Source organism: Accipiter gentilis, chromosome 19, assembly GCF_929443795.1.
Source record: "Accipiter gentilis chromosome 19, bAccGen1.1, whole genome shotgun sequence".
NCBI lineage: Eukaryota > Metazoa > Chordata > Aves > Accipitriformes > Accipitridae > Astur > Astur gentilis.
Genome location: NC_064898.1, coordinates 2,140,971 through 2,159,233, shown reverse-complemented (window position 1 = coordinate 2,159,233; position 18,263 = coordinate 2,140,971). Strand labels below are relative to the sequence as shown.

The 18,263-nt window shown below is 36.8% G+C and overlaps 1 protein-coding gene across 8 annotated transcripts in view; it reads left to right on the top strand.

Annotated features, from left to right (window-relative positions):
* The window catches only part of NBEA (neurobeachin), a 509,146-nt gene that overhangs the window by 389,861 nt on the left and 101,022 nt on the right, over positions 1 to 18,263 (top strand). For all 8 annotated transcript variants that reach the window (XM_049822909.1, XM_049822905.1, XM_049822906.1 and 5 more), the window contains 2 exons: positions 11,894 to 12,011; positions 12,844 to 12,946. In XM_049822909.1, coding sequence (XP_049678866.1) covers positions 11,894 to 12,011; positions 12,844 to 12,946 — 221 coding nt within the window. The remainder of the gene's footprint in view (positions 1 to 11,893; positions 12,012 to 12,843; positions 12,947 to 18,263) is intronic.

Below are 18,263 nucleotides of genomic sequence, written 5' to 3'. Positions count from 1 at the left end.
AGCAGAAGCACATTCGCACAGAGTACCTCTACATGCTGACAGGTGTTGCCGTAATTTCATACTGGGAACCTAGAGTTCACCAGAGGAAAGCCTGTTAGTGTGCCCAAATTTATGACATGCAGGTTTACATTCCGTTTGGCTAGAAATCCAAAGAGGAGGGAACTCTATACTAAATCTGCTATAGCACTTCTTCCCCCAGCTATTGCAGACATCAGAAGACTATACGTGTGCCCCGGAATCCATTTGTGGTAGCCAGCTGAGTAGACTCTTAATATACCTCCTAGTTCTCATGAGGTTTTTTTGTACAGGATCACACCCTCCCCAAAAAATTGTACTTATCTGTCATTTTGACCTTTATATTGTTGAAATTAAACAAGCTGACAGTTAACTATGTGTAAGTACACATAGAATGTACAGAACGCACATAGTAAAAATATTGTGTAAATGTGGCTCCAGTTATTGAAATAAATCTAAAACTCATTTATGGAGTTCCTATATGCAGTTTACATTTGATACATGTTAATTTCTGCAGTTTTTATATTTTGTGCAGATTTATTTTTCAGTGCTTTATTACTGCATCTGATAAAGAAAATGTTCATTAAAGCAAGTATAGAATGTATAGCTGCTTTTTCTGTAATATTAAAGCAAAATAAGTGTAATGAAATGCAAACTAATTAAATGATTATTCAGTTACAGCAGGCAGTTTGCAAGCACTCCAAGTTCAAATTCTCAGAAGAAACATTGCTATTCTTTCCTTGCACAGACTTAGTAATATGAGATAATGTTCCATATATAATAATAAAAAGTATAGTAGAATTTTGTTTGCTACTGGAGCTGTGGATTAGGTTTTCCCCAGTGCTATAATGCCTTGTCTTCTCCAGCAGTGCAAAAGAAACTCATCTCAAGCTCATCTTAAGTGGGTTGATAAAGAATCAGTTGGTATGGCAATATATTAGGAAGATGAAGATATTTTGATGTATGATCACCATAATTCACAGGCAGTGTAGTTGTTCTTTGGGGACATTAGAAGTTGACATAGCATAGAGTAGCCCTGATTCTGCTCTGAATTCCAACACCAAGCAAACTGACTTCCAGGAGTCACTGGTGCTCCAGACCCAACACTTCCAGGCACAGTTGAGCATGTGGCAGCTGTAGGATTTTGAATTTCTTGAGGATTATGCTTGTCTGTTACAAACTGTAATACCGAAAGTTTGGGGATGGTGAGGATGTTGTAGATGTATAGTATCTATCACTGTATAAATCCATGTATTTCTTTTTGCTTACAAAAATAAATGTTAAATTTATTGCTAAAATGTCAGGGGTAGAAATTACTCCAGTTATATTCCCAAATGTCAGGATTAATGAAACGGCTTTTGTGTGTGAAGTTAACAACAAAGTATTACTGGTTTATGATCAGTCTTATATAGGAACAGATATCAGGAACAGAAACGTTAAAAAATTAAGCTCCATAGTAGAAAAAAATGTTGTCTTCTAATTACTTTTATAGATCTTAGATCATATGTGTTCTGCACTGAATAAATCAACTGTGTAACTGTTAAAATCCAAGACACTTGTGCATATCATCTGTATGACATTGAGTTCACATCTATAAAAAGAGGGACATAAACCTATCTTTCTACCTGTCATTTGGTAGGAAATGGGTAATGTTTAACACAACTCAATAGTTGCACTTTTCTTCAGACCGGTTATAGCGCCTTCAGTTATTATAATGTTAAGGATTTGCATCATGGTATGTCTGAGTCTTTAGACATTTTTTTATTGCATTGCACTTCTGAATAAATGTATTGGCATGCAAGTTCTGGAAAAAAAAAAAAAAGACCCTGAGGATTTTATGATGGCTTTATTCTTGGGAGAGAACATATCACATACTTGTGGATACCATACGTTCTTTAATCTTCAAACTATTCCTACATTTTTTTGCTTTTGCTGAGTCCTAAAACTTGATTGAATCACTTATCCTTAGCGCAAGGGAAAAACCAATACACATGAGGAGGAAGTAAGCACCCAAAGACACGTTTTTCGGAACCCGGGGAGTCTTGTTTCTCTTATTCCTTATGTTTGAAGGGAGCAGGTTGCCTTGTATGTTGGCACATTAGGACCAGCGAGCCACGCTTGCTTTGCAAGCCCTGCAGAAACACGGCAGGAGTCGGGGAGCTTCTTCTTCTATTGCTTAATCAGTCATACGCGTGCGGGAGCTTGCCAGGACCCGCTTGCCCCTGCCTTTCCGTGGGGCAGCGCGCAGCCGAGGCAGCGGCCGCGGGTCCCTGGTGCCCGGTCCGTCCCGGACAGCGAGGAGCACTCATCCAGCCCTGGGCGCGGGGAGCTGGAGCGGACGGCGCTCTTGGGGAAGGGTGTCATTTGGGTCGACGTGCCTTTGAGCTAGAAGGGAACCGAGTCCGAGCGCCCTTCCCTACTTCGCGCTTGGGGCAACAGAGAATTCGTTTGTTTTCGTGCTGGTGTCTGAATCTAGTCCTGCGACTTTTCGTAGCTAAAGCTCTCACAAATTCTGTCAAACCCACCAGTATTTCAAGTTTGATAAAACTGCCTTTTTCTGTCAAGTAACTATTTAATGAATAAATGTTCAGCTTTGGTTTCAAGTTACAACCATTTATCAACACTGTCTTCTCCCTGGATCTGTGAGTATTACAAGTCCTTTCTTTCCATTGCTTTACTTTTGCTAAGGAGATCCAGAATGAACCAGTTGACAGAAAAACAAGCTCTTCATTTTTAATGCTGAAAAAAACTTTTGTGTTTTTGCTCAGATCATATCAGTTTTAAGTTGGTTTTTTTTTTTTTTTTTTTTTGGCTTGTCCACTCAAAATGTAATTTGCACGGTTCTAATTGAAAAAAATTGATTGCATTTCACTGAATGTGGTGCTGGGGCAGAATTGCTCAGAGCAGTTTGAGATCACCACTCGCCTGTTTGGATTAATCTCTAACCATGAGATGTAGATTGAGAATGGAAACAGCAGTTCTGTTAAAATTTCTCACTAGATTCGAGTCTGACATCCTGTTATTGCCAAAGTCAACACAAAATCATCTTAAACCTTGTGTGGTAACAGGCACAGTCTGCTTCAGTCCTGTTGCTAACTAGAACTAATTGAGCTTCTCTGCTTCGGATTTTGCCCCAATATTTGTTTCCTCAACCTCTGTGTTTTGAGTTGGGCTGTGCTCTAATACGGCTTTCCATGGCACTGGAACGTATTTGACTTCTGCTTCTCCACAGGCACAGTTGCCCCAGCCGGCACCATCAGCTTTATTCCCACTTTTAGAATCCTTAAATCAGCTGAAACTTCTGCTTAAGACAGTAATTGTTGCAATTTAGTTTGGAAGTAGAGGCTAAACAAGGCCTCGGCTTACCTTTTTTAAGGTGGTAATGTCTAAATCTGCCACCTCTTTCTGATGCTATTCTTCCCAAGAATTTCAGTCCATTGCTGGCATTTCAGGAGTTGCCTAAACTGTTTGCATGTTGCATAGAAAGGAAACCGTGCAAAGGCACACAGATGTGTAATGCCCATAAAATGAGTGATAAAAATAATTATTATTCAGAATTCTGTTTTTGCGAAGGTAATATTTTCCCATGGCAGTAGCACTTGTCCTTGTATTTAAAACTATGCATTGGTGTTTCACAAAAGCAGAGTTAGAAATAATGCAGTTAGAATACGTACAATATTCTCTTTAGATTATTTTGATCCGGATGTTAACAATTAGCAACAGTGTTTCCATATCGAGGAGCAGGGTTTTTTTACTCTAATAACCTTACTGCGGCTGCTTCTCAAGAAATCCCCGTATCCTTTCCATTACTTTCCTCAAACACAAAATCCTAACATACAAAACCATTTTACCAATGAAAAGAAGAAAATGGCCTGAAAATGGGCCAACTTCAAATAATTTTTCAGATGACTGAAAATGAATGTGGGAATAAGAGAGTCAGTTACTGTCAGCTGAGTGGGCATTGTTTTAATGGATACTGAAGCGGTATGCTGACCAGAGAAATCAAATTTAGAAAAGGCTGGGGTGAACAGAACCTCATGTTCTGTTTCAAAAAAAGGGGCCTCTTGAAAGCTTAAAAAAACATTGCAAGTAGAAGTATAAGCTGAGAAAATTTGGCAAGGAAGTAAAGCCCAAAACCACAAAAATAATATCTGCATTTTTTATATCCCTGAAGAGGAGGAGAAAAATGAAGCAGGAGTGCCAATATTTATTTAAAAAAAAAGTTCTAAAAAAGATTTTTAAAACTGATGTGAATGGAGAAATTATAATGGCACATAATACTCAGCTCATCCTGCAGAGCTGTATCACAAGTACACACATAGTATCACAAGAGCTACTCGGAGGAAAGCTTTTAAGACTTACAAATAAAGAAACATTTTACAGAGAAGACTGTTATAAGGAAGGGGAAAGGAGACCTTAATGTAAAGAGAAATTGAGAATGTTTTACTGGACCAAAGTGTGCAAAGCAAAAATGATAACATGGTATTTTGCTGAGATTTTTAGAAGTGTTTACTCTTATGTGACTATGGGTATTGAGGCAGAGAGAATGTTCTTAAAGTGGCTTAAATGTATATGAAAAAAGAAAAGAGTAATAAGTCAGTGAAACACTAGGATATTAAGTGAATTTGAATTGTCCTTCCTGTCTATTTACATTCTCAATTTCCCATTTCACAAAAGCAAAATATAAGGTGTTTCTTTATTTGAACTTACCTGATTTTGAGATTTTTAATAAATATGTTTTCTTTATACATTTACATATCTTGGCAGGATATATCCCTTGTTACAGTGTATGCATATTTTCCCTGCTAAATCTGAAAGTTGATCATACTCAGTGCTTCATCAAACATTTTGAAATTATATAATGCTTACTCGGGATGGTATTTCATAAACTCTAAGAGTCTGGTTCCATTCCATTAATGTCTGTCATTTCAGTCTGTATTTAGAATACAAGAAGCAATCATGCAGTCTGCCACGTACTTGTAGTGAGCTCCACGTTGTTAGATGGTTCTGGAGAAGAAAGTTTGCTGTATGTGCACAGGAGCCATTTTTTTGACCTATGAAGATCTACATTCAGAATTTCACATTTTTCTTGAAGCAAATGGCAATGCTAGCAAACACTTGAAAAAGGGAAATCCGAGTCCCTGAGAGGAGAGAATGATTTTCAGTAATCGTTTTCATGTGTTTCTAACCTCTAAAAGCGTACAATGATGCTGAACTGTTCGATGAATACCTGTTGTGTACCTGGGCCAGGCGCATAAGCCCACCGCTGTAGCTGGCTCTGGACTGCTCGCCGATGAAATATCCTTTCACTGTGGTTTGGTTTTGTGAAGTACTCCCGTGTTTTATTGGCAGGCGTCTTCTTTTAAGTGCTGAGGTTGCACACTTGGAAGCATCCTGTAAGACATTGATGTGGGGAAGGTACCAGATAAGTTCCATGAATTTTGTGGTTACCAGGCTGTTAGGAAATGGTTAATAAGAAATCAGCTGCTGCTTTGTGACTGAAGCATACTATTGCTTGCTATTTCAAATATAACTGTAAAGGGTAGTAGTTTTTCCCACAATAATTGCTTTTTTCTTCCCTTCCTTGGCACCTTTTTTTTTTTTTCTTTCCTTTCCTGCCTATTCATATACAGAAAAGATGAGGTGTCCACAAATTTAGGTTTTAGCTTTTTGATTATGGACCTCTTTGCTGACTTTATACAGAAAGCAGAAGATACATTTTTCACCAGACCGTAGGGAGGCTAAAGGCACAAGTAGAACCTTTTGGATAGTTCATGCCCATCACAACTGTGCTTGGTTATTTTTCAGGAGGGTAGTGTCAGACTAACAAAAATATATCTTTTTTTTTTTTAAGTTTACAACAGAATTTCATTGTAAAAAAACACTTTCTCAACCTTAGGGAACATTAAATATTCATGTGACAAGGATGGACAAGGGAGCTTCAGAGAGTTTCTCTTCTCTCCTTGGCAACTGCATTCACAGAAAAGTCTGTCATGAGAGACTATATGCAAGCGCCTGACCTGGAAACCTGGAACACCAAGGCTATTTTACTTTTGTTCATTTTGATACCATAGGTGTAGGGACTGCAGTGTAACTGAAATGAACCAAGATTTCTTCTTCCTGTCTTTTGTTCAAGGTTGGGAGAGATGAGATAGACTTCTTAGTTGGCTCTTGCAGGTAATCTCTCTTCCAAAAGTTGGTGATGGTGAATGAAGAATGAAATACAAACAAAAAACCTATTTGAACTAAAGTACCCCTGTATATGGGGATGACAAGGATTTATTTTTTATTGGAAGAAACACAACTTTGCAAACTTAGTTAAGAAAAAAATAAAGACAGAAAAGGTACAGCATATAGTTAGTGCATAAATAAAATAGTTGTAGCTATAATTGCCAGTGTTGAGGAAGACATGCTGAGTTTGGTGAAAATTGCAGCACTGGGCACGTAATTCAGAGCACTTAAAACACTGGAAAATAGAGACACCTGAATTAATTATACTAGGGTTATTGGACTGCTGGAGGGGCAAACTGTGAATATACAATACAGTGCTTTTAAGCATATGTCTCCAAACCTTTGAATCAAATAAAAAGATGAAGGGTTGCTTTGGGTTGGGCTACCAGGACGCAACAGCTTCCCCCTAGACCTCACTCAGTCAAGACAAATCTGTTCAATGCAGAGCGAATACTTTTTGAAATGTAAAAGATTAAAGTTGAAGAAGTAGGAGGGTAAACTTAGGAGGAGGAAAAAGGTTGGATTCATGGAAGTTTCTTGCATCTCTAGAGGAAAAGGAAATAAATACCACATGGCAAAGACAATACCCTGTGTTGCCAGGTACCAGAGCCGTTGAACAGCTAGACGGGATTTTGATGTCTCAACTAGGGACATGCCAGAGCTCTTTTCTTTAATGTTCTAACTAAAATAGCATCTAGGTTAAAGATAGTAGTAGCTACACTTAAGCACTGGATAAAACTGTCTTTATAAAATGAAAAACTATCTTCAGTACCAAAATTACAGTATTCTCAGAAGCCCTTCTGGTCACTGATAAAGGAAAAAAAACCCAAACGTTTAATTTCAGGAAATGGCCATTTTATCCAGAAAGCATGACTCTGAGGATCATTTTCAGACTTTGAAAAAAATAATCTATAGGATCTCTGGAATGTATCTGTGGAAATGCAGCAAAATATGAACTAGTTCTACTGTATGTAAGTACAAGACAACCATGTCCCTTACTGCTTCTGTTGTTTGGCATTATTAGTACAAAAAGGTAAAAAATAATGAAGGAAATTGGGGAATAAGTGCTTTGAAAATAAAAAAAAATAAATCACAAAACCCAACGACAAAGTTATATTACATATTAATAGATATATGCATTTTGCACTAGGTATAAACAAAGCTTGACAAATGTTACAAGTATCAGTTGATACTTTCATTGAGAAATCAGGTTAGAATTAAAATACCCTGAACCAGAAATCTGGTTCCAAAAGAGAAATGATGAATTCCCATTGAAAACAGTAGAATAAATTCACATACATAGGCATTAATGAATCACTCCAAAGGGCTATTTAAAAAAAAAAAAAAGGAAATATTGAGCAATAAGCAACAATTCTTTGCAACAGGCTGGAGAAGTGACCATTCTTACCGTAAAGTTAGCGACTGAGAACAGATAGGACTTGTACAGGCTGCTTTCCTTGATTTCTTTATAGCACCTGATTTTGTGATTATTTCAATTCCAGAAACAATAATCAAAAGAAAAGGGCCAGAATATCCTTTTGCATGCAGTGTCTGGTGCTATGAGATACCAAAAAAATGGCATAAAGCAGCAAAAATAAGCCTCAGCACTAAAGTGTTTCTCCTGTGCCCATAACCTATCAGGGGTTCTAGCAGAATGAAAACTAGTATGCAATATTTCAAAATTCCACCTGTTAATTAACAATTAATTTATTATCAGTAATTGAATAATTACTGAAATAGGTGTATGATTAAAAATGTCTTGGCTCCTAATTGAAAAAAAAAAAGGAGAGATCTTGATTACATCAGAAATAAAATTAAAATAGTGGAGCCTTCATATTTGAGCCAAGTAGGAAAGCACTTCAGTAATGGTTTTGCTTCTCTTCTGTAGAGCTTTCCATCTGAACATCCCAAGCTGCTTTACTAATCTAATCCAAGTAAGTGTCACCAGTAGATGTTTTTCCATTTTACGGAATCCTGAGATTTGGAGAGTTCTCATTCCCTTGTTAGTGTGACAACTTCATCTTATTGCAATGCATCCTAGCAAATTTTTATTCTTGGTTTATCGGCTGGCCAGTGGACCCATTACTATCTTTAAAACATATCCATATTTCTGAGTAAACAAAAAGGTTTTACAAGGAAAAATGAGCTTTAAAGCAAACAATTGCAGCTGATACTAAAAATTAAACGTGTGCTCAGTTCAAATGTAGACAATGTTGGGTGGCTGGTTGGTTTTTATTTTATTAAACCCAGCTTATTTAAGACATATCTAGACTTCTGTGCTTAGCCATGAAGTTTCAGCCATTAAGACATGCCTAGAAGAAGTCTTCACCACTGTTTTTAGGACAAAACCTCATAAAGCTGTCAAAATAATGAGCACTGACTTTAAATATAAATGACAACAAAATATTGGATGGAACACATGGTAATTTTGGCTTCAGATAACTAGGTAACGTAATTTTGGTGTCTTTTGGTGAACAAAGTGGTAATTTCCATTTTTTTATGAATAATGAAATATACAATATATGCAGTCTGTAAAAAATGTAAAATAGCCAGGCCTTCATTCACGTGATATGAGAAAGTGAAATCCTAAAAATCATCCTGGAAATAATAATAATAATAAAAAAAATACATATAAACCTTTTAAAGGATTCAAATTCAGAAAAATGAAATGACTTTGTTTCGGCTCTTATAACAACAACAAGAAGGAATCCTGCAACAATGTCAGTAATTTCTGCTGTAAACTGTAGATACCTAATAACAGAAGGTTTAATGCATCGCTTGAAAATAGCCTTGGAGGAATGTTATGGAAGATGACAAAAATGGGTAGTATATCTTGGACAGGAAAACAATACAAGAGAAATACTGAAATAATTGAGATGATTTGATATTGACATGATAATCTGATATTTGTAGGACTAATAGACAGTTAAGAAGAGTGTAATTGAGGACAGTAATTGAATTATAGACTCCTTCCTTTCCTCTGATTTCCTATCCTTTCTACTGCTTTACTGGAGTGCTCTCTTAAGTCTTTCATTTCATAGTGGGGTGAATGTACCTCTATGAAGTTACAATTGCTTTATACTTGAGTAAGAAGAGGAGGAAGAAAGAGGCAACCTGTGTATGGTCGGTATACAATGTGCTTTTAGTGTTGATCTGTAATAACTAAGCTGTGGCATATATCAAGACATTGTAAATATATTACTGTGAATCACCTAAAATGTTAATACACAGGATACAGTCAGTATTAAACATTTTTCTTTAGAAAACAATAGGACAACTAGAAACATTTTTGAAAAAAAAAGTGAATTCCTGAAGCACGGTGTTTTGTCCGGGTACTAGTTCTTTGGCTAATCTGCTGGCTGCTGTAGATCTGGTTACGGCTATATACATTTCAGACTCCTCTCTCTGGGAGACTGTTTTCGTCTTGAGCTTCTTAAACTTGAGTGTTTTCCTCTCTATTTCCTCTCTGTATCTTAAGTACCTGTGTATTTACCAAAATAATGTATCGGCAGCGGAATACATTCAAAGAAGGAGGGTGCTGAAATCTTCACATTGTTCTTAACCATCTGAATTTCACATACACAATACCAGCTGTATCCTAGCATCTGATCTCAATGAAAGACTGAAGGAAAATTTGGTTTATTTAGCTCATCAAAGAGAAAGCTAAGCAGTAACTGGCTCACAGTCTGTAATAACTGACACAAGGAAAAGTTATCTGATACTAGAAGACTCTCTAATCTCACAGACAAAGGTGTCACGAGATCTAGCGGTGAGAAGCTGAAGTCAACAGAATTCAAAGTAAAAATAAGGTGCAGATTTCTAACCACTGCAAGACTTTAGCATATGTGGTGGTAACGCCACAGCTGGCCTGTGACTGCCTGGAGGGAACATATAGTCTCTTGCGTGTGTCGGGGGGACCTCCAAAGAAATCAAGCCCCTTCCCTTCTTCAAGGCTGTGTGTAGTTAGTGCGGAGAGCTGGGTGAAGGAGACAGTGCCATCAGCCACAACGTTGCTCTGAGTTTTGTCAGTCATTTCTTCTTGTAGACAGTACAGGGGGCTCAGTGTGTTCCTCCGTCCAGTCTCCATCAAGGACAGAACTAACATCTGAACACTCCTCAGTGTGCTGAAGCACATTTGTATCGTCACTGTTGTTACCGTCCTCTCTGCCATAGACTCATCATGGTTATGAGAAAAAAGTTATGGAGAACAAATTAACAACAATCCGTGGAGCTCTTTTAACACCATGTGTATAAACTCAAATGAGCTTTTTCCTATATGAAGACATGTTACTAACTTGAAGCTACATCACTGAAAAAACTGAAGGAATACAGTTTCCGTTACCTCAAGCATGAAGGATCGTTGACAGCAGCAACATGTGGTCTCCCTAACATTCAGAAGGTAGGAGAGGTCATGATTACTGAAAGCAAAGACCTCAACGGAGTGAGTAAAGCACTGCAAGCTGGTGTACCAAGAGTTTCTGTGCACCTAATGGACAACAGAGAAACTCGGTCTCTCCAGTCTGAAGCCTTCTTTTTGCACTTCCCTTTATTGAAAGTGTTCCTTGAATTTCTTTGTTTCGCTGAGGCTGCAATTCTCTCGAGTAACTGCAGCCCGGGGGAAGGCAGAGTCTGCAGAGCCCGGGGTACGCGGTTGGGTGGAGTGAGGGGATGGTCCCATCCCAAATGTCTGACTCCTCGTAGGGTGAAGCGTCAGGGTCTCAGGTATGGGCAGAGCCCACCTGAGCAGAGGTGGAGGGCTGAGGGCAGCCTTCCAGCTGACGAAGAGGATTGGAAGAGGGTTGTTCTACAATGCGTGATACTGCTGGAATGATAATTCACAGATGAGAGAAGTTAATAAAGCTGATACCTAATTAAATTGTGTCCTTTTTTCTGTTTTCCTGAACATCTGGAACACTGAGAGAAGAGTGAAAAAGATTATCTAGGTATCAACATCTAGTCTTAGACCCGTACCTTCAATTGAGAAACTGACAAATTGGAAAACCAATGCTGATTTTTAACTATTTTATTTTAAAATGTCTCCACATTAATTTTAAAATGCAAAAATACAAATTGTGACATTTTTTTCATGGGTTGGGGTATTAGATGTATTCAACTTTAGAAAAATTATGGTGTTGACATACTGTTCTGGTTAATTTCTGTGTTTATTAATGGAATAGCGGGAGTTCCAATTTATGACCCTGAAGTCAACGTGAATAGCAAGTTGTATTTTTTTGGTTGTACTTTGCACTAGGTAGCCTCAGAAGTAAATCTGTTATCCGATACCTAACTGACAACTGTGTCATGCACACTGTTGGAAGAAAATACAGCTAAGCATAATTGCGACTGTGTCCATTAGCCTGTGCTTGCTTGTAGAGTTTGGGTTTTTTTGAGGAAAATAAGTTGATGTGACTCGTGAGAAATAGGTTGTAGGAGTATCAGGTTACGGTACTTACCGATATTTTTCTAACAGCTATACTTCATTGCATTTTTTAAAAACGTTTAAGTTCATGTTTTAACTCACAGTTTTTAAGTGTTAGATATGTTTAACTTAATTGTACTTCATTGATGGATAAAACTTATTATGTTCTTATGCAATATTTTAATGAAAAATTCCTGCTAATAACTGCCACCTTGACTTTCTTTAAAGGTCCTCGCCTATACAGAAGGCCTTCATGGAAAATGGATGTTCAGTGAGATTCGGGCTGTTTTTTCAAGACGTTATCTTCTCCAGAACACAGCTTTGGAAGTGTTTATGGCAAACAGAAGTATGTCTTTGTTTATTTTCTTGCATAAAAATGTGCTAGTAGTTATTTTGTGTGTTAGTTATTAATCTTAGAATTTAAGCTCTGTGCTTCCTTTGATAAAATGCTTATGTCTCTGTTCAGTAATGATTACTCTTGCATGTATTCATTGCACATCGTGTTAAAATCAATCACACAAATCAATCTCACTGCTTTCTGTGCAGCAGTGAGATTTATTTATAAAAACACATCGTTGCAATTGGTAAATTCTTCAAATGTTTGATATTTTAGTGAAATATCTATAAGGGTATTTCCTTTTCTAATTGTACACCGAGTTAAAGTAAAAAGGACCAGATCAATAAATGGTTCCACTCGGGTTTCTGTATGTGCTACCCTGAATCCGGGTTGAGTGGTTGGTGAGGGGTGTCAGTGGTCTTTTGCCCTGAGGAGCTCTGACGTAAGTTCTGATTTCAGCTGGAGACGGAATTAAACGCTTTCTGGCCCTGTGTGTTTTAAAGCACCAGTTAGAAGACCAAATGCCATGCCAACTACTGAATAGCTTCCCAGCCTGATACGAGGTCATATGGGTTAATGGTAGGCTGTGGGCCCTCCGAAGTATACCTCCCTCAGGTCTTCTGCCAAATGGGAGAGTTAGGGCCAAAACGTTAACCAGCTCGTGGTACGTAGGTACGAAGTATGCCAGGAGTTTCTGTTCGAACTTGGATCCCCAAGAGGATAAAAGTGGAAGTGACTCCTCTTCCCAAATAAAAACCAGAGCGTTTCCAAAATATATGCAGGTAGAGAAACAGACCGCTGCAGATGGTTTACTAGTCCGTATTTTCTCTTCTTCATTTAGCTTCTGTTATGTTTAATTTTCCCGACCAAGCAACGGTGAAAAAAGTTGTGTACAGCTTACCACGTGTTGGAGTAGGAACCAGCTATGGTTTGCCACAAGCCAGGTAACTTAATTAAAATAGTATGTATATCTTGTGTTTATTGCATTGTACAAATGATATTTTAAAACATGTCAATAGTACAACTTTATTCCTGTCGTGAAACTCTAGATTTTCTCTTTCTTAAGGTTAGTTTGAGAAACAATACTCCTTACTTACTTTATGGCCTGTTACTATGGAATAGAAGTAAAAGTATTGTAAATTGGATTTATTTTTTTTTTAATCATTACAGGAAATAAGTACCTTCTAGTGAAGGACCGGAAAAAACCTTATACCTTATCTCTTCAAAGTCTGGTTTTCAGTCAGGTTTTGTAAATGGATAGACAAATGTTCATCCTTGCTGTGATTGTTAGGCAGGACATGGAGCTAAACTTGACTAGGGTTTGTGTTTGCTGAATGAAAATTATTTTTTTACACGTATATCTTCTCACTTGTCTTTTATGTGAATGTGTGTGGGTTTTACTTCATTGCTCATCAGTATAGTGGTTATTTTGCAATTTCCAAATTTCTTCCATCCATTAGTATAATGCATTATTCTTCTCCTGTTTCCAAAATTAAGGAGGATATATATTTTGGAAAAGACCAGCTAAGGTTCAGTTTTAGAGATTTTCACATGCTATGGACAAGTACAGCTTTTATTATCTCATCAACATCAATATTCAATCAGCCTATGGTCAGAAATAAGGCTGGAAATTGTCAGATCCTATACTATAAAAGAATTCATATTTCAGTGATGGGTAAGATGATCTTCTTGTGTATTTCACTGAGTTGTGGAGGGAAATTTCCTGCCTCCATTTTTTTTTGTTTTGTTTTGTGGGTTTTTTTGGTTTAGATATGTCTGTTCAGACCTAAAATTATTTTTGAGGGTGTATCAGCAGAAGTTTGGTGAAAAATGTTTAGGTTCAGGATTAATTTCTGGTCAACACGAAAGAAGAATAAATAAATATAAGGGAGTGAGGGAACAGCAGGAAATTCACAAAATGTGGTGCTTTGGGTTCAGATCTCCATTTGGCTTGACTGGGCCAAAAGCCAATGACTTAATCATCAGTGTAATGTCTGGGATGTGTCTTTCTCTTTCTTTAAGTCATTTCCTACAAACTGAAACTTCACATTGTCCTTGTTTTATCCCAGTGCTGAACGTGGAAATACTCTGAAGTGTCAAAGCGTTTGTAGGATTGGAGAACTATTTCATTCCCAGCTGAACATCATTTCCTGTCATGAGCTCAAGAGCCTCATGATGCCTAAGGCTTGATCTCCTGAATGTGCTGAAGTTCTTAGGCAAACTGCCAAATTTCTCAAGTTTTCACTGAGATCAAGGGGAAGTTGGGGCATTTCTTTGGAAGGTGCATCTTGTTAATATTTGCATTGCTCTTCCAAATACTCAAATTAAAGGAATTGCTGTCTCTAAATGGAAAGTAATAGTATTCTTTTCTGAAATAAAAATGGCCACATGTTCTAGAACAAACAAAATGCAAATTTCTCAATCAGAATTTCATATCTACAGTGACATTTTTTACTTTTGAAATTCATATCCTTTGTGCATTATTCAGTGAATAATTGTCTGAAAAAGTTTGTTGATATATAATTATTTAGAAAAGTTTCAGCTTCAATATTATAAGCAGTTATTTCCATACCTTTTTGATTAAAGTTCAATTTGAATCGAAAATGAGCTTGCTAGCCTTCAGAATAAATCTGGCATATGGTAGTGAAGTTGTTTTTCTTTCTTGTTTTTGCGTAATCATGGTATGATTTATGCACAATAAAGACCCTGTAATCATGGTTTTTCCTTTTTGTCTGTCTACATACCCTTATTGTCTTCAATAGGATTGCAGTGGAGTAACTGAAGGAAAAACTGGCTCTGTAACTGCTCTGTAGTTAATATTTTATTGATGTTAAAGTATAGTTTCCCTTCCTATGAATATGTTTGCTCTGGAATGCTCATTTGAAAAATTATGCTTATTTGTGTAACTAACATAAGGAGAAATTATGCTGAGTAACCAAAAGGACCTGCTATGCTGAGTGAAATGTCATTTTTTTTATAACCAATTTTCCAGATTAAGCTGTACTTTAAAATATTTTAACAAAAGCAGATCTTTCTGGTTGTTTTGCTTAAGTTCTTTAGTTTTATTTTTGTAAATAATACTTCCTCTCTGATACTACTCTGATAAACATTTCATCTAAAGATAATTACATTATCATGAAGAATTGCATTCACAATGGAAACATTCTGAAGGAGTAAATTACTTTTAATGCAGTACATAGACTTTAAGTGCATTTTTGTTTTCATGGAGAAATCCTGCGATTGACAAAGATGGAAGGAAATAGAAGGGAAAAGCAATGTTTCTGATCTTCTAATGGCACAAAGGATTAGAAGCAGGCAAACTAGTTTCTGTTCCCAAGGCTGTTACAGACCTGCTGTTCGGAGCGAGTCTCCAGTTCGCCGCTTTGCTACCTTTCCCAACAGCCTGTCTAATGCTTTGATTCGACAAAGCTTTCAAGCCTGTGCTTGATGTTACAAAGAAGTAATTATGTCCTTAAAATTAGTCACATGTTGAAGAGTTCGGTCTGATTTCGTAATCAAATTCATCTGTCTTTGATAAATGCATTTTCACTGTTCCTGAAACATGTTGCATTGATTGGAGTTTCCTTATGACCTTGCCATATGATACAACTGGGCAGACAGTACTGTGCCTTTTATTTAACCAATTTCTACAGATCTGTATGATTCTACATAGGTAGAGTAATATCCACATTTTTACAACACTATTAGCAGGCCACTTTTTAGAGTTCTGATACCTCAGGTGTAATTTACGGATGAATTTTTATTGAGGGTAACATCACAGCTTAGAAACCAGCTGTGAGCTGCCTGACAGTTTTGTAAGTGTACAGAGATCAAAAAATTGGTAAAAGATACGATATCATACTTCACCACTAAAGATGTGCTAGCACGTTCCACTGAAATTCTGTGGGCTATTAATGCGTTAGGTAAAACAATGGCTCCAGTTATTAAAGCTAAGAAATACAAATGATGAAGTTTTTGCTGAAAGAAAACATATTTTGGCTGGTACGGTAGCTCTATTCAATGTCAGCTCAGCTCTGCCACTTACTCCACATCAGTAGCTTGGTGATGGATTTCGAGATCTCAGTGTAGCTGGTTGCAGAGGTTGGATTTTGGGAAGGGAGAGGGATAAGAAAACCAAAATTTGATGTCATCAAAGCATAAACCCCCTTTTAGGGCTTTGATTAAAAGTAAACGTTGATGAATCTTTTGTCAGAAGCCAGTGACTTTCCCAAGCCTTTTTTTTTTTTTTTTTTTTTTTTAATCTGAACAGGAGCAACACAACACAAAACATCATATAGGTGCTACTTTTGTGACAAGATACTTAAAGATTCTTTGTACGAGATTGGATTGTAGCTAACTAAATTAAAAGTGATTGTGAAAGGGGGTGGGTCATGCTCCACATACGGGATATATAACATCCCTTCCCTCAACAAAATGCCATGAAGTGTTTTCTAAACGTATTTAAAGCATATAAAACTTGAAAAATTGGATCATCCCCTTGTACATCAGAGAGTCTTCTGCAGTTTCCATTTTGAGTAGCTATTTCACGGTTCTCTAGAAGCAAAGGAAGCACATTCATTTGTGCATCTTCGTATTGGTGATGGCATATCGAAGGAGAGAAATGGTTTGATCAAAGTTGGGTGGATTTAGCAAAACAGAAAACAGTGGGTCTTCCTGTGTTAACTGAAACAAGCAGGTGTGGAACCAATTTATTGTGCATAATTTTTTCCAGTCTCTGCTGAAATAACTGTGAATCTTTCAAACACCTTAGATATGGAGTAAATAAGGAGCTTTTTTAGTATATTTTGATTTTCTGTAGAGTTTGCTCAAATCAGGCATTCAAATGTGAAGTCCAGCACTTGACATTTTATAGATTTTTGAGACTCCCTGGGAGACTGTGGGTAAAGTCTAAAAGCAGCTACTAAGCTGTACTGATGCGTAAATGTTGTTTTGTCATGGGAGGAACAGAAAGTCTGTGACAGAATTGCTTTGTAAATTTAATGATCTCCTTAGTATTTTATTTTCTGTATTTATTAATTTGTGTGTAGTGTTAGTTGAAATTTACTGGGAATAATACGCCTTTGAGAATGCCACTGTAAAAGTAATTGTTATCCTATAAAATGCAATATAAAATATGATTATGTTCAGATAATTCTTTAGATAAATTGTTTGGAAGAAGCATAATAGAAACAACTTAAAAATTTTTTGTAATGTCTCCTATGTACTAATAAAAAGTATTTACCATTGGTATCCTACAATCTACTGTAAAATAAGGCTAGCCAAGCTGGCAAGACCTTATGTACCATTTTAGGTAAAAATGGAGATTTAAAAAAAAAAAAAGAAAAAAGTGTGCCTACAGTTGCATGGTCATTTTCGTATGCCCAGTTTGTAAGCCTAAGTATGGCAGACATTGACAACCTACACATTGACAATTTAGACATACGATTGTGATAACTGTAAACTCCAATCTCATACCAATATGCATCCTTTCTCCAGAAATAGGGTTTAGTGTGTGTGTAGGAGTATGTATATATATCTTTAGAAGTAGATGGTCCACATTTTTGTAATCGCTGCCCAATTTGACACCTTGTATATGACTTCATTTTAAAAAAATACTCGGCATTCAGAGTCAAGAAATAGTACGCTTAGTGTGTTTAGTGTGCAAGTGAAAGCTGAAGCATTGGGTGTCCGTATTTACTCTTGACAAGCTATATAAATACTAGATATATTCTTTAAATTCATGAATAGGCTACACATTAGGGGTCCTCTTTTTTTTTTTTTTTTTTTAACAGGTATAGACATTTTCTCTATTTTGATCCATTTCTAAGATTTAAATTTCTGTAAAAACAGTATCTGAGGAGATGAATTTTTTCTCCTTCCAAAGATTTTTCCTAGTCTTTTCAGCAAGGAGTATTTCCTCTAGAAATGAGTTGTGAGCAGTGAGGCTATTTCTGGTTTTTGCAGATTTTTTTCTCTAATGCATTAGTCTAGACTGAATCTGGTCCCCTATATTTTACCAACCAGGGCCAGTATATACTATGGGTAATTTAGAACTTGGTGCACGGTATTTGGTTATTGTGATGTTGTCAAATTGAATACAGAAGGGCTGAAGCTTTCTGCTTTTCTCTTCCTTGGCACAGTAGTTTAGTTCTTTCTCCCTTATCCAGTCATGTAAGTTTTAGAAAAGTGTGGAAATTAAGTATCTTAGAAGCTTCTACTCCTCTTCCTGATTTGGATGAAATGCAATTCAGAAGTTGTTAT